The sequence below is a fragment of the Heterodontus francisci genome, chromosome 42, assembly GCF_036365525.1.
Source record: "Heterodontus francisci isolate sHetFra1 chromosome 42, sHetFra1.hap1, whole genome shotgun sequence".
Taxonomy (NCBI): Eukaryota; Metazoa; Chordata; class Chondrichthyes; order Heterodontiformes; family Heterodontidae; genus Heterodontus; species Heterodontus francisci.
In genome coordinates this window covers 10,365,761-10,381,709 of record NC_090412.1, presented here as the reverse complement: position 1 = coordinate 10,381,709, position 15,949 = coordinate 10,365,761, and the positions used below count along the sequence as shown (strand labels likewise).

Here is a 15,949-nt window from a genome sequence, read left to right as displayed (position 1 = left end):
AAATCGCACTGTTTACTTGTTGGGGCCCCTGCTCAGGGATAGGAGCTAACAACCCCACTTCCTTGTGGGTGTCTCGGGAGAGATCAAGGCTAAGGGAGTAAACCCTAACAGAAAATCCAGAGCAGCACCCCTAGGACGGTCATGTGTCACCTTTGGCAAGTTTCCGGCAGCCAAACGTTGTGCTCTGCACTCCTTTGGACCCCCTCGGAAGGCCGAGAGGGGGGTTTTGATGCTTGGGCAACTCCATACATCCGGCCAGGCATGCGCCATGGAGAGGTCACTCCATAGTCGCCTCACAGCGACCAAAACAACACAAGGGTAATAGCCACTAAGGTAATTAAATTGAAAATATATGCAGATATTCCTCTAAAAGAATGAACGAATTTAAGGAGAATTGGTGAAATATCCTCGTGTGAATAAAGTAAATATGGACCATCAATTCAAAATAAATCAGGATAACAGAGCCATTGGCTAAATGGGGTGCAAGACCTATTTAGGACTGATTTCAGGAAGACTACTTCTTCATAGAGTGGGTAACAAATTGAATTGTCCTCGGGGTAAGAAGGTAGAGCTGAAAACCATGCATTCATCCAAAATCCTGCTAGGCCATGGCTTTTGAAAGTTTCTGTGGAAGACAGCCAGAAAATATTGATACATTTCCAGGGATCCCACTCCCCCAACGTCAAAAGATAGCATCAGCCGCCTGAAGGAAAACTGTGTTATTGCTTATAAAAAGGGTTAGAAAGATATAAATAATGTGCTAGTAATTCAACAAATGTAGCAATCTTACGGCTCAGCAGATTCCCTCAAAGGGCTCGCTATGGTCTGGGGTCCCCAATTTGAAAACCATGTGGGTTAGACTGTGCAAAAGGGGGCTGGTACATTTTCTTTTCTGTGCGCGAGTTAAAGTGGAGGGAATTCCTCCCCCATTTGTATTAACCCTGTGGTCCTGAATATTTTCATCTCTTAAGAACGTTTGGTGTTTCCTGAAGTGAACCAGAGCCCATGTATTCAAGCACTGGGTGACTTTCAGTACATTGAGGCCGAACATGTATTAGAGATGGTTTAGGTTCTGAGTTCTCATGACTGATTTTCCCTCTTTGTTTTAAAATTATTTTAGTTTGCACAGACAGTTTTAGTAATGATTCGAGTTGGCCGAATAAAGTTCACCTCATCATTGCTACGGATTTACCTATTTGGATTTAGATTGTGACTGAATGCAATTTTGTAGCCATAGGTCAGGATTAAAGGCAGCGGCTTTGTAAATTTAATATAGCAGCAACTGATGGAAGATGTTATTGCCTTTTTACAGCTGCTGTGCAAACCATTTGAAATATGCAGAGATTATGCAATGGTCAATGGGTCCATTTGTCTTTTATCTTCATTGTTCTAGTTCTGTGTTTTACATTGTGGGAGTGTATTCCTCTGGCATTCTTAAGCAGTAGCCAGATTGATTTATGATGCATTTTGTATTTATATTCTGCCTTGTTACATCATTGAAAACTGTCCCAACGGTGCAGTGGTTAGCACCGCAGCCTCACAGCTCCAGCGACCTGGGTTCAATTCTGGGTACTGCCTGTGTGGAGTTTGCAAGTTCTCCCTGTGTCTGCGTGGGTTTCCTCCGGGTGCTCCGGTTTCCTCTCACATGCCAAAGACTTGCAGGTTGATAGGTTAATTGGCCATTATAAATTGCCCCTAGTATAGGTAGGTGGTAGGGAAATATAGGGACAGGTGGGGATGTGGTAGGGATATGGGATTAGTATAAATGGGTGGTTGATGGTCGGCACAGACTCGGTGGGCCGAAGGGCCTGTTTCAGTGCTGTATCTCTAAACTAAACTAAACACCTTTGCAACTCCACCTTTAACCGCTGTCTGGCAGCAGACTCCAGAATGTGCTTTCCAAACCCGTCTACTTTGCTGCCTCTCTCCCTGCAGGTGCCTCCTGTAAACTTGCTTCCATCAACTAGTCTTCACCCACCAACACTGATCTGTGTAAAAAAAAACCAACCTGTGCTTTGGGCTGTTTTATTACTTTAAATGAGCTGTACGATTTTTTTCTATTAACCAATAAACAAGTCTCTCACCTGAAGCAACCCTCCCCATCTCTTCCTTGTTTTAACCTAATTTTGTAGCATTGAATTTTCAATGTAGCTGTTGCAATCACCACAGGCATACGTTGGGATCCTTCAATAGCTTTTTCAACCATTTTGGAAAAACTCTTCAGGATCAGCTTAACTTCCTCCTCATTATCGTCCTCTTGTCTCCCCAACTCTCCTGAGTTTCACTTGGGGTGCAGGTCCATGGGTTCTGGCCTCACACTGATCCCTTACCTAAATGTGCGGACTTTGTGTGCGAGCCTTCAATGTCAATGTTAGCTATTACAGTGTGGGAAGAATCACAGCTGCACCTGCTCATGTCCACAGGTGTGTACTTTCTAGCATAGGTGACTGGTTAATCATCAGGAGCTGAGCGAGCTTGGACCAGTTGGGCCGAATGGCTCGTTCCCAGGCTGCTCATTCTGTGAAATTTATAGCGATTTGCGTTTGGGAACCAGACAGGGCATTGAATTAGACACTGGGCTTTCTTTGGGACTTGGGATGAAATCCAGACCAGACAGTTAGGCTGGATGTCCCCTGCCCGACCCCCGGTCAGTTGTGATATGCATTTCAGGGAGTCGCAGTTCAGTTCTTGTGGGCATGGGCCTACAGCATGATACTATTTCTAACTCAATGCCAATTGGTAATCTCACTCAGGCTGGGTTGCGTGGGAAATCGAACAACTGAGGTGAGTAGAGGGGACATTATGCCTCAATGTACTGTGCCTGATGGTGGGAGTGTTTGGTGTCAACACCAACAGCCTGAAATGGGTAGAGTTCCATTCCCGAGGATTAACATCCCTCAGCGTGATAAATAAAATTATATCACACACAAAATTATATTTTTTTTTTGAAAAAACACCCACTTGGGTTAGCTTGCAACCAAATTAATTTTGGATTTGGTCTCGAATAAGTTAAAAGTATAAAAGGAGCTGTATCATTTCCTTGACTGTTGCTCAATTAAAATAAAGAGGAAGCCACGTGGGACCGAGATGAGGAGAAATTTCTTTACTCAGAGGGTTTGGAATTCGCTATCCCAAAGGGCTGTGGAAGCTCAGTCATTGAGTATGTTTAAAGCAGAGATTGACAGATTTCTAAATACCAATGACATAAAGGGATATGGGGATAGTGTGGGAAAAAGGCATTGAAATGGATGATCAGCCATGATCATATTGAATGGTGGAGCAGGCTGTCTGGACTCAATGGCCTACTCCTGCTCCTATGTTCAGTTGCCCAGGGCATATTGTACTCCTACCGACAAGAGAAAATTGAGGCTCAGGTGCTGAATCAGAAGCATGTGCCTCTGAATGTAGCAACACAAATTGTAAAGATTTCCAAGAATCACCATTTTGAGTCAGGTTTCCGTGCTAGTTCTGCTGCTGTTACTGACTGGAAGCTGTGCATTCCCGACCAGGTGTCATGGCATTGGAATGCAATGCCTCACACACTATCGCTACAGTCTCTTGTCACCTGAGAAGACAAATAGCTCTGTGCCATCTGTGATCTGTTTGAGCGGATTGGCTGTGCTCTCAAATCCCCAATCAATGATTCAGTTTTCTGTTTATCTTGCAGAGTGGAAAAGTTTAATGGCTTTCAGGTAGAGGCCAGGAAGAGACAATAAAGATGAACACAGTAACCTCCATGGACAGACACATTCAGCAGACGAATGATCGGCTGCAGTGTATAAAACAGGTAAGGCTACAAAATCCTTGACCCTGTGTCTGTGCACTTGGCTGAATCAGATCCACTCTCCACAAACTGCTGATTAAAAGTTAATAGTAAACCCTGAGGATCAGGTTGGAACTGAATACAAAGTACAACTTCCTTGCTAACCTCGAGAGGCTGGGTAGCAGTTTGATCAAAATCCCCATTTTTAATACGACACTGCTGCCCTTGAAATGATTTTTGTTGTAAATGCATTGTTTTGTAAACTGGCAACAAAATGGCACCATTTATTGCTCTTTAAAAAAAAATGTTTACCTCTGTCCAAATAGTTTAGTGGGTAAATATTCTGCTTAGTCTGGAACTGAGCCATAAGCCTGGTTTTATATTTGGCTTGTCTTCAGTATAGGTCACAGGACAGCAGCGTCTCTGCGCTAGTCCCTCCGGTCTGCACTGCTGAAACGAGCTCCCTTATCCCAAATCCTGACTCATAGACCCCTAGTTTAATGGATTTCTGATGCTGTTGGAATAATGAAGCTAGGCTTGTTCACATTATGAGCCTGCAGGCAATGGAGGGAATTCTGATCTCCCTCTGTTAGCTGTGCTCACAAAATGTGAAAATACTTAACATGGATGATAAAGATCCCAGGCTCAATCCCTGCTCTTTGAGTTGTCTCACTCTGCTGGGGCGACAGAGGACAAAAAGGTCAGCCAGGATTCCGGCTCCTGCTCAGTATCTGGTGACTCATGTTGGATAGTTCATGAGTGCAACATTGGGTGAGGAATGGCTGCACTCAGACATTATGCAGTCCATGCTCACTGTCCCGGCGCTCACGTGAAGAGCAGCCATTTGGGAAAGGTTCTGTGGGCAGCCGCACCTGTGGAACCAAATCCCAGGAAGACTCCCTCCTGTCAGTCTGCAGCTAATTATGTCTCAGTCAGCTAAAAATCAGTCAGAGGCCCCTGTTTGAAATGGACTCCCCTCTCATATGGTCAATGGCACCTGGGAGATGAAGGAAAAAGGTAAAAGCATTGAAATGAGAATAGATACAGAAAACCTGGAATTGTACTGGTTATAAAAATTAGGAAAAGTTTTTAAAAAGAAAACTGAAGTTAAAAATGGAGCAGAATGAGGTAAAATGGAAGAACAGCGGGTGGAAAATGATGAATTTAGAAAAGACACCCAGGGCAATTAGAATTTTCTTAGACTTGCCCTTAGGCTTTGTTGCTTTTTGGGATGCTGATTTGCTTTGCCATGACTTCACTATCCGAGACTTGGGAGCGCAGTTTCCCTAGAGGCTGGGATGGAATAGCCTGAGGCCTTCTCCAGGATTATTGTTAACTTGTCCAGCTATGCTTTGATTCAGAGTGAGATCTCTTTTAAGATGGTGCTTTACATACTCTCTCACTCCTTGGCCTGCAAAGCTGTTGGTAGGACTATCTGCCAGTAGTTGGGTTTGAGTACCGGACGAGCCAAGATATGGAGCCCCGTCACCCTCTGCTGGGCAGACCTTTACTGTGGACTTGCTAGTCCAGACAGCCCCATTGCATGGAATCCACAATAATCTGGAGTGAATCACGAATGGAATCAGCTGAACAAAATAAGTGACAGCCATTCGCTGGTTCATTCCTTAGGGCAATGCCTTGACCAATCAGAGTCAAACTGCCTGGTTTAAATTTCAAACAAAGGGTGGCAGTTAACTGTCAGCCACTGTAAACTGGTGCATTCTCCATGGCAACACCTCTACCAATCAGAGTTCACTTGCCAACCAATCAGCACCCTCTTCTCATACAGTATAAAGTTGTTGTTTTCCCTTACATTAGTATTCTTGCGGATTGTCCTGATGAGTGCAAGACGAAAAGCTTCGACAATATGTCTCTATTTTCAGCAATACTCACATTGTAAAAGTCTTGTCCTGTATTACCACCACTTTGAATTGAGCTTTACTTAAAATCCACAAACAGTTGAATTAAAATAGTTTTTTAAAAAACTGGCAGCAAATGGGAATGGAACATTCTGACCCTGGAAAGTGCAGTAGATAAAACAGCTAAGTGTTTGACTCTTGGCTTCAGAAGACTGAGAGCTGAGTTTCAGGGCTGCCCGTTCAAAATCAAAATAGCCTAAGAGTGAAGTAAAATATTGTACTTGATGCACCTGAGTTAAAATGTCGGGCTGAAAGGGTTAAGTTATGAGGATGGTTGCATAGCCTCGGCTTGTATTCTCTTGAATATAAAAGATTAAGGGCTGAGCTCATTGAGGTGTTTAAGATGATTAAGGGATTTGACAGAGTGAAATAATTTCCTCGGGTGGGAGACTCCAGAACAAAGGAACATATCCTTAAAATTAGAGCTCGTCTATTCAGAGGTGATGTCAAAAAGCATATCTTCACACAAAAGGTTGTAGAAATTTGGAATTATCTTCCTCCAAAAAAGCTGAGTCTTGTGGGGTTGGGGGGGTGGGGCGGATGAGGAGAGAGGGGGACGACAATTGGAAATGTCAAAATTCAGATTGATAGATTTTTGTTAGGCAAGAGAATTAAGGGTTACAGAACCAAAGTGGGTAAATGGAGTTGAGATTCAGATCAGCCATGGTGGAACAGGATAGTGGGCTGAATGGCCTCCTCCTGTTCCAGTCTTCCTGCGCTCAACACCCACGAGGGCCACAAGCCAAGACTGTGAACACTGGGTGGGGAAACAATTGGCACAGCAAGGTGGAAACCATTAGCCGGTAGATTAACCGTGAGCTCTTTTCAAGTCAATTACAAGACAAATACATACACAGAACGTTTACAGAGGTAGTTCTGAGGTGATGGCCAATGAGAATGGTTCGGTTAAGCGTACACCTGTGAGAGGAGAAGGCTTATTTAAAGGTGAAGAATCGTGGTAAAATTGAGTACCAAGAGGATTATACACAGAACAGTTTACTCGGTTTCAAATTACAACCGTGTTCTGCCATATAACCACATTAAGTAGGTGACCTGTCTATAGTTTGAGAAAAGGCAATACGACTGGCAGTTTGGAGTGACAGACAAGCCTGAGACTTGAACCAACATAACCCGTTCAGAGTCATAGAGTTATACAGCACAGAAACAGGCCCTTCGGCCCATCGTGTCTGTGCTGGCCATCAAGAACCTATCTATTCTAATCCCATTTTCCAGCACTTGGTCCATAGCCTTGTCTGCTATGGCATTTCAAGTGCTCATCTAAATACTTCTTAAATGTTATGAGGGTTCCTGCCTCAGCCACCTCTTCAGGCAGTGCGTTCCAGATTCCAAGCACCCTCTGGGTGAAAATGTTTGTCCTCAAATCCCCTCAAAACCTTCTGCCCCTTACCTTAAATAGTATCAATCTTCACCTTCAGATTTATCATTGTAGACTTATTTCTCACCCTCTTCCTGATCTAAATGGTTGTGTGAATTTCTTTTCTCTGGAAACTGTTGCATCTAGACATTTCATGCAATTGTATGGTTCCTATGTCTATCATATTCTCATCAACATCCTCCAGGGTATGGATGTTTTGGTTCCTTTTCCTACTCATTTGCCCTGTTTTTTAAAAATTCATTCTTGGGCTGTGGCGTCGCTGGCTAGGCCAGCATTTATTGCCCATCCCTAATTGTCCTTGAACTGAGTGACTTGCTAGGCCATTTCAGAGGGCATTTAAGAGTCAACAACATTGCTGTGGGTCTGGAGTCACATGTAGGCCAGACCAGGTAAGGACAGCAGATGCCCTTCCCTAAAGGACATGAGTGAACCAGATGGGTTTTTACAACAGTCGACAGTGCTTTCATGGTCACCAATAGACTAGATTTTAATTCCAGATTTATTAATTGAATTCAAATTTCACCATCTGCCATGGTGGGATTCAAACCCATGTCCCCAGAGCATTAGCCTGGGGCTCTGGGTTACCAGTTTAGTGGCATTGCCACACACCACTGCCTCCCCTGCTGAGTATCTACAGGTCTAAGTTTATCTTTGTAGTATCATGTCCATTCAGACCACTGTTCTCAGCATTGCAAACTACCTTGATGGCGAAGCAGTCACAGGCTAAATTCACCAGGGCATGAACCAGTGAGGAAAATTGGCCAAACTTCAACTTGGAAGTATGAGAATCCATCTTCAGGTAACTTGCTGTCCCTATGGGAACATGTCTATAGATTCCTTTTGGCATCTAACCTGACAGCATATTACCAATTTGGCAACTTGGTGAATGGGGAATTCTGCAGGAAGCACTAATTTAAAGGAGAAGTTTTTTTGAGCTATCAAGGCAATAATGGTGGTTAAATTGGAGAGCCCCGAAAACGAGCGTGGGATCACGATGCGTGATTAACCCGCGCCCGTTCAGTGCAGTGCAGGCATCCCGGCAGCTCAATGCTGCCTCCTCTTTTGAATGATTGGTGTGTGCAGCCCGCACTCACCGCTCTGTTCATGTGCTGCACGCATCAGCAGAGATACCAAAATTGTAACTTCCTGGCACCAGTTAAAGCTAGCCTGCACTGTGAAAGGCACCTTCACAGCCATTGGCAGTGCGGTCCTTACCCTGCTCTGAGGTTGCAGTTGTGGCTGTAGCAGGTGGCAGATTTCAATGAGAATGTCCTTACTGAGGCACAGACATCCCACACATTGTTCCTCGCTGAGGTTCAGGTAGGCGAAATGCTCTCTGAACACCCTGGGTGGATATAGCCTTCTGCTGAGAGCCCCCCCGCCACCCCCCACCCCTTCCAGCAGCTTGACCTGCTCTGCTTGACCTTTGCTCATTCTCCAATCAAACTTTATTCCAAGGGGAATGCCTACCATTGTACCCATGTAGGGGAGCAACTGGTTTGTGCAGAAACCGTGAAGTCAGCAAAAAAAACTCCTTCAGCACCTGCCACACCACTCATTGCTCCCTGTAGGTTTTGGTAACTTCAAACAACTATAGAGAACACCAAATACTTGTGGAATTGAAGCAACAGCCAAAACAAATCAACAGCAACCACCCTGTAAGCAGCTGATGATCCATTTAATTAGCACAGGTCGAGATCATTCCTGCGACTGAATGCGTGTTCAGCTATGCGAGGTTCAGAGAGGTTGTTGGCTGGAGGGTTGAGCTGCAAAATAACGCTGCTGGTGTTAAATCAGCATTGAACACTGATTGATGTCATGATTTGCCTGCTCTGCAGACTTCTGGTGGATGTTCACTGTGCTGCTAACGCCATACTAATATGTTCACTGCGCCGAATCTGTGGATGTCGCTCATTGCGCCCAAAAGAAAAGCCGCTAATGAGTCCAATTTCTTGCCTAGTATGTCTCAAACCCAGTCTAATGAAAGCAAACTTCCTTACCCAGAGAGTCGTTGGAATGTGAAAAGCACAACCACAGCGAGCAGTTGAGGTGAATAGCATAAATGCATTTGAGGGGAAGTTAGATAAACATGAGGGAGAAAGGAAAAGAAGTCTATGTGAATGGGGTTAGATGAAGAGGGGTGGGAGGAGGCTCATGTGGAGCATAAACAGGTGGATCAATTGGGCCAAATGGACTGTTTCTCTTCTGGGAATATTGTAACTATTACCCTTACTGCATCACTGTAATATTGGATCTACACGAGTCATTATACCTCTCTGAGTGAGATTGCCTATTTTGGGACAGTTTGGTGCTATGAGTTTGCATCGTTTAAGAATGGTATTCTTATTACCTAAATGCACTTCACACAGGCCATTAGTACACAAAAGGGGCTTTGTCCAATTAGCTTGGGCTTGTTTCAAACCCAGCTCTGAAGTGATGGAGCAGCATTGCAGACCACATTGCAATCCAAGCCCCTAAAATGTTGTTTTTCCTTTGACTCCAGTGTACGACCAAATGAAGGGAGTTGTATTTATGTTGTACTTGCCCATGTCCAGTTGTCGCGTTCAACTTCTGGAGTCATGCAAAGTTAAACAGGCTTGACAATTAATAGAGAATCTTCCTCTGGCCTTCTACGATATTGCTGACAGTTGGCCAGTCCAATCGGTAGACTAAAACTAGTGCACGTTCTTGCTTCACACATTTATATTTTGTCATTTATTGGTGTCATTAACCAACTTCGCTGGACTGCACTGCAATTCAGTGCATTTTTCTCATCTTGTACTCTGCAGCTCCGCACACAACTGTTACTGTTAAAACTGAGAATAACACATGCATAATATTACCCGAGGATTGCCTCTCACTAGGATCACCCACATGACAAGCAAACTCTGCTTATCCATTTGTTCGCATTAAGTAAACCATAGAATGTATGTGGTGTGACCTTGATCGTTGATTAAATGTTCTTTTAAACAGAACAGCTCATTATACAAAGCATCCTGCATATCTGGATATTTGTGTATAATTCTTTATTTTTGTCTCTTGTACTTGAGACTCTCGATGTGGCTGCAGCATTTTATTTCCTCTCCACTTTGCTGCTGTACAGGAATTAGCTGTGCTGCAGACGCTCCACTATGGCATTGCTGGAGAGCTAACAGGCAGCTGACATTAATTTTAGCTGGTCCCCAAGGGGGAAATTGTTTCTGTATAAAGCTGCAGCCCTGTTGGTATACAGCAGTCTGAGAAAGAGGAGTGGGGGTGGCAATGGAGAATCAAAGTCAAGCATTGGAATAAAATTCAGAAGCAAATTGCACATCTTGACCAAGATATTTTATTCGTTTTTTTTAAAGCATTGACATTGGAGTAATTCAAAGCGCCTATAATCCAAATTTCAGCATGTCCCCACTTATCTTATTTGTTGTGTTAGTACAGAAGACACTGCTGAGATGGGAGGTCAGCTAAACACAGAGCACACAATGTTGATTAGACCACACTAATCGCAAGCTGTGCCAGCAATGATTCAGCTTCGCTTAGACTGAAATATTTTTTTCTACTTTTGTAACCTAAGCATGCTAATGCAATTTAAAATTATTAAATAAATTGGCACAATGTGAGCATGTCTAATTTTTAAATTGGGAATTCCAGCTTCAGTTGGAATCCTCGCACTGGAAACATGCGTTTGTGTTCGTTATAATTCCCCTGCGCTGCACTGGCTTACTTTGCCATTGGGATGATTGTTGGGTGACAAACCAAACTCTTAATTGCCTGTGTGCAGCAGGTATAGAATTGGAATCTGCAGTCTCTTAAATGATTTAATGTTTGCATCATGTCCCAGTATTGCAGCAGCAATAATTAGCAACATCACTCGCCCCTCTGGTCGTGTGGCATGATGCACCCAAGCACTTCTTCAGAACTCCTGTTGTGCATGCCATAACTGATGCATTGATCAGAGTGGCACAATGCACAAGCACGCGGATTACTGTGCCATAATCACTTACAACGAAAAAATAACATACTATCATTGTTCGTCCTTTGACATTGAAGAAGACGAACAGAATATTGTCTCATTTTCTGCACTGAGTTCTTTGGTGACAGGGGAGACCTATCATTGCTTGGAATGAAGGACGGCAGATTGAGCAGTAGATCTCAGTTACACCAGGTTGGGGATCCTGATCTTTCGGGCAAGACCTGGCGTATACACTCAGCAACAGCGTTGTGGCAGGTCTCATAATAGGAGGTGCTTAGTATTAGTGTTAATATGTATTCATTTTTGGATGGTTTCTCACCATGCTTTCTTATCTTCAGCAAGTCGTTCTTGCTAATGAACGTTGTAATTCTTTTGCTATCATTAAATTGCTGCCCAGTTGTCAATGTGCTATAAAAGATCTTCATGCTTTCAACCATATTTAAAATAGTAAGCTCCCCTATACTTCAGCGGGGATGATGCTGCAGTGTGTTGGAGACCTGATGCACTTTGCTACTGGCCGGTTGTAGATCAGTTCATCCCTACTGTCCTTCACTCACCCAGAGCTGTGTAGCTCAGCTGTGCTGCTGTGGGGAGGCCAGAATTTGCCTCCCCAGACGAAACTGAAACCTGAGGGAGTGCCCTGTTGCTTCTATTGTGCATTTGCCAGTGGTGGGTTTGGAATGGGATATTTATGTTTTCACACCTGTGCTTGCACTGTGAATTGGACAACACCATAGTTAATTTGGGTAGAAGGCTCGTTGACTTATACTCTTGCATATTACACATGCAGGAGACAAAGGGGTAAGGTGGCAAAAATCAGAAGGAAAGATTTAGAAGAAAAAATATCAGTATGAATTGGACAGCTCCCTGTCTTCCTGATGCACTTGACCACATTGGGTTATGGTCATACTTTGAGGTCTGTTAATCAATATGAGTGGCTGTAAGGCTGTATGGCTGGCGGGCAGCCATAAAGACGGGGCTAAAGTGTGGCGAGTCGAAAAGACTTAGCAGTTGGCAGGAAAAAAGACAGAGGCTTAAGGGGAGAGCCAACTGTGTAACAGCCCCGACAAACAAATTTCTCTGCAGCACCTGTGGAAGAGTCTGTCACTCTAGAATTGGCCTTTATAGCCACTCCAGGAGCTGCTTCACAAACCACTGACCACCTCCAGGCACTTATCCATTGTCTCTCGAGATAAGGAGGCCAAAGAAGGCAAAAAGTAATGATAAACCTGAACCTTCATGTCTTAAGATTGCATGCAGTAAATCCAAAGATTTGATTGTAATTTTGAACTTTCAATTTTTACCTCTAAGCCCACAGCGGAATTTGTCTTTTGTAGATCAGCAAGCAGAGAACTGGGAGCCTTTTTCAGTGAGGAACTGCCCTGTGTTCTGAATTCCTCTGGTCAGATGACGAATCACTTTGTGTGGAGAGTTTTCTTCTCAGTTGATAGCCCACATGTTCTCGTCCGTTCTAAGCAACAACAAAAGATTGCAAATATAGTCGGGATTAGATTCAGTGAGAATGCTGTAATCTTAGCCTTAAGGTCACAGACCTTGATGTCCGTCAGATGAAAGTGTGTGCTAGGGTGTTTGTCAAACAGCGCTGCCTGCAGGTGACATGAGCTAATTGTCAGAGGGGCAAGGAATCGGCCTAGGATGAGCAAGCGGGGAGGATTAAGGAGCAGGACACTGCTTCAAAACGGACAGTTGTTTTAAAAAGGATAGCTATCTGGGTCACAGCAAGAAGTAAAAGTTTGAAGCCAGAAAGGGAAACTCAATCCATCACCTACCTTCAGTTATTGAAATGCTTCGCTCAGGCGTATGACCTCACTGGAACTTAAAAGAACAAAATGATGAAGTAGTAGTATGACTCTTTAATCTGCTCTATGCTATGCGTCCTTTGCAGCTCCCAAAGTAAATGTATTCTTTTCACCATATAACATGGCGAAAGTTGTTTAAAATTTATAAATGCACTCTGTGTATCTATGGAATGTTTATTAATTCAATAATGCCTTGTTATTGGCTATGCTTGGAAACAGTAGCATAGTGGGTATGTTACTGGACTAGTAACCCAGCGGCCTGGGCTACTGTTCTGGCGACATGAGTTCAAATCCCACCACCCCACCTGGGGAATTTAGATTCAATTAATTAACAAATCTGGAATTAAAAAGCGACTCTCAGTAATGGTAACCATGTAACTTCCAGACTGTTGTAAAAACACATCTGGTTCACTAACGCCCTTTTAGGGAAGGAAATCTGCCATCCTTACCCGATCTGGCCTATATGTGACTCCAGACCCACAGCAATGTGGTTGACTCTTAACTGTCCTCTGAAATGGCCCAGCAAGTCGCTCCGTTGTATTTGAGAAGGTGGCTCACCATCACCTTACCAAGGGCAATTAGGGATGCTCGCATTTGAATAATGAAGATGATGTGCTGTGGAGTGTGTAATAAAATGAGAAACTCACTCATTTCTCAGAAAGCACAGAGGAATCGCCCCACTCACCCTCCAGTATATCTTTCATTTTAGTAGGAGCCTAGAATCATTGAATCATTGAATCTTAAGCACAGGTGGACATTCAGCCAGAGCCGTGCAAATCTTTCCTTTTCAAGTATATACCCATTTCCCCTTTGAAAGTTACTATTGAATCTGCTTCCACCGCCCTTTCAGACAGCGCATTCCAGATCATCATAACTCACTGCGTTAAAAAAACTCCCTCATTTCCCCTCTAATTCTTCAGCCAATTATCTTAAATGTGTGTCCTCTCGTCATCAACCTTCCTGCCAGAGGAAATAGTTTCTGCTTATTTACTGTACCGAAATCCCTCATAATTTTGAACACCTCTGTTAAATCTCCCCATAACCTTCTCTGCTCTAAGGAGAACAATCGCAACTTCTCCAGTCTCTCCGCCTAACTGAAGTCCCTCATCCCTGGTATCATTCTGGTAAATCTCCTCTGCACCCTCTCCAAGGCTTTGCCATCCTTCCAAAAGTGTGGTGCCCAGAATTGAACACAGCACTCCGACTGAGGCCTACCTAGTGCTTTATAAAGGCTTAGCATACCTTCCTTGCTTTTGCGCTCTACACCTCTGTTTATAAAGCCAACGATCCTGTATGGCTTTTCAATGGCCTTATCAACTTGGCCTGCCAGTTTCAAACTGCTGTTGTTAATTTTTAGTAGATAGAGTGTTTATTTTCGAACAAAGTGCGGGACTACAGGACACCTAACCCATTTCAAGATGTTTTTCCCAACACCCCTTCATGTTGAACTTATCCATTGGAGGAAGCACTTATCAGGACAGTCATTGAGAATTCTTCTCTTCCCAATGCCAGTTTTTGGTGTAGAAACTGAACAGAGATACCAGTTTCCTTCCTCATTATCTGTAAGGAACACCATGTTCTCAAACTCACAACTGGAGATTATTGTTCCATTGTCGTCTGCAGCAAGCTGATCGCACAAATGAGCCTTTATCTCATTTCACTTGTTGGGAATGCGTAGCAATCTGTGCCAACTACAGGGTAGTGGTCAAGGGAGCCAGAACTCTGTATGCATACACGTGAAATTTTAATGCTGTATAATTCCAATTAATAATGATGTATAATTCAAAGTCACTGGCTTCGAAGATGGCTCTGAATTAGATATTGAGACTGCAAACTTGCCAATTGGGGCTCGGCAGAAGTTTGGGCATCTTGTGTTCGTGCAATGTTTTTAAGAGCCATGCAGAGTTTCATTGTGTAATGATGAAAGGTTATTCTTTTTTGTCAGTTTTTCTCCCTTCCTCCTCCTCGTGTTACGAGGGTTTGGTTCCACAGCTCCCAGGTGTTGTCCTCCAGGGTTTGCTGCATTCCTTATGCATGAGCCTCGGGAGCAAGTGTTGCCAGACCATTTGATAAAGGGGACATTACGATTGAGCCTGACCTTATTCTGATCTGACACACAAACACACCTACACACAAACACACCTACACACACACCTACACACACACCTACACACACACCTACACACACACACACCTACACACACACCTACACACACACCTACACACACACCCACACCTACACACACACACCTACACACACACCCACACCTACACACACACACCCCTACACACACACCTACACCTACACGCACACCTACACCTACACACACCTACATACACACACCTTTATATAGATAACAACCTGGTTGATTTTGCTGTTCCTAATCTGCAAGTGTTGAGACTCATTATAGCAAAAAGCAAAGGAAATGTTCACAGAGCAGGTTCTGCTTTTAAACTGTGATCGTTCCTGTTCTGCTGGGAATGTGAGGTTTCCACTGACTACCTGATGCCTCACTGGAGCTGCGCATCACTGTATTTCTGATTGATATTTTCTGAAATAATGCCTTGTATGTTATCAGTTTCTATTGGATAAACTGAATTTCTCTCTCCTTGTTGCAGCACCTACAGAACCCTGCAAATTTCCAGACTGCTGCCACCGAGCTTCTCGACTGGTGTGGTGATCCACGCGCATTTCAGCGTCCTTTTGAGCAGAGTCTGATGGGCTGCTTGACGGTATGTTAGTACGGTGTCAAAGATATTTTCTTGATGTGTAACATGGCTCCTGTCTATCCCCTGATGAAAAAGGTTGAAGCAACATCCAGGCATCGTGTGTTGTGCTTCTTTTGGTTGTCCAGCTTTTCAACTCTCCAGCTGGAATACACTGCAAAGGTCATTGACCCCTACGAATTCATAGGTCATTCTCATTCGACAGAAATAACCTCTTTGCACATGTTGTGGTTCCCAAGTATCATTGGTGTGATCTCCAGGCAGGAGGTTGTGAGCACAGACACCCATTACCAGGGGTTTGCTTGCTTCTGTTAAATTAGTAGACAATGTACAGTATGAAATGAGAGAGAAAATACAGGA

At 43.8% G+C, this 15,949-nt stretch overlaps 1 protein-coding gene across 13 annotated transcripts in view; it reads left to right on the top strand.

Moving 5' to 3' along the window:
- The window catches only part of zmiz1a (zinc finger, MIZ-type containing 1a), a 388,755-nt gene that overhangs the window by 210,391 nt on the left and 162,415 nt on the right, over positions 1–15,949 (top strand). For all 13 annotated transcript variants that reach the window (XM_068020561.1, XM_068020549.1, XM_068020546.1 and 10 more), the window contains 2 exons: positions 3,668–3,787; positions 15,482–15,595. In XM_068020561.1, the coding sequence (XP_067876662.1) occupies positions 3,719–3,787; positions 15,482–15,595 (183 nt within the window). In that variant the 5' untranslated portion in view covers positions 3,668–3,718. The remainder of the gene's footprint in view (positions 1–3,667; positions 3,788–15,481; positions 15,596–15,949) is intronic.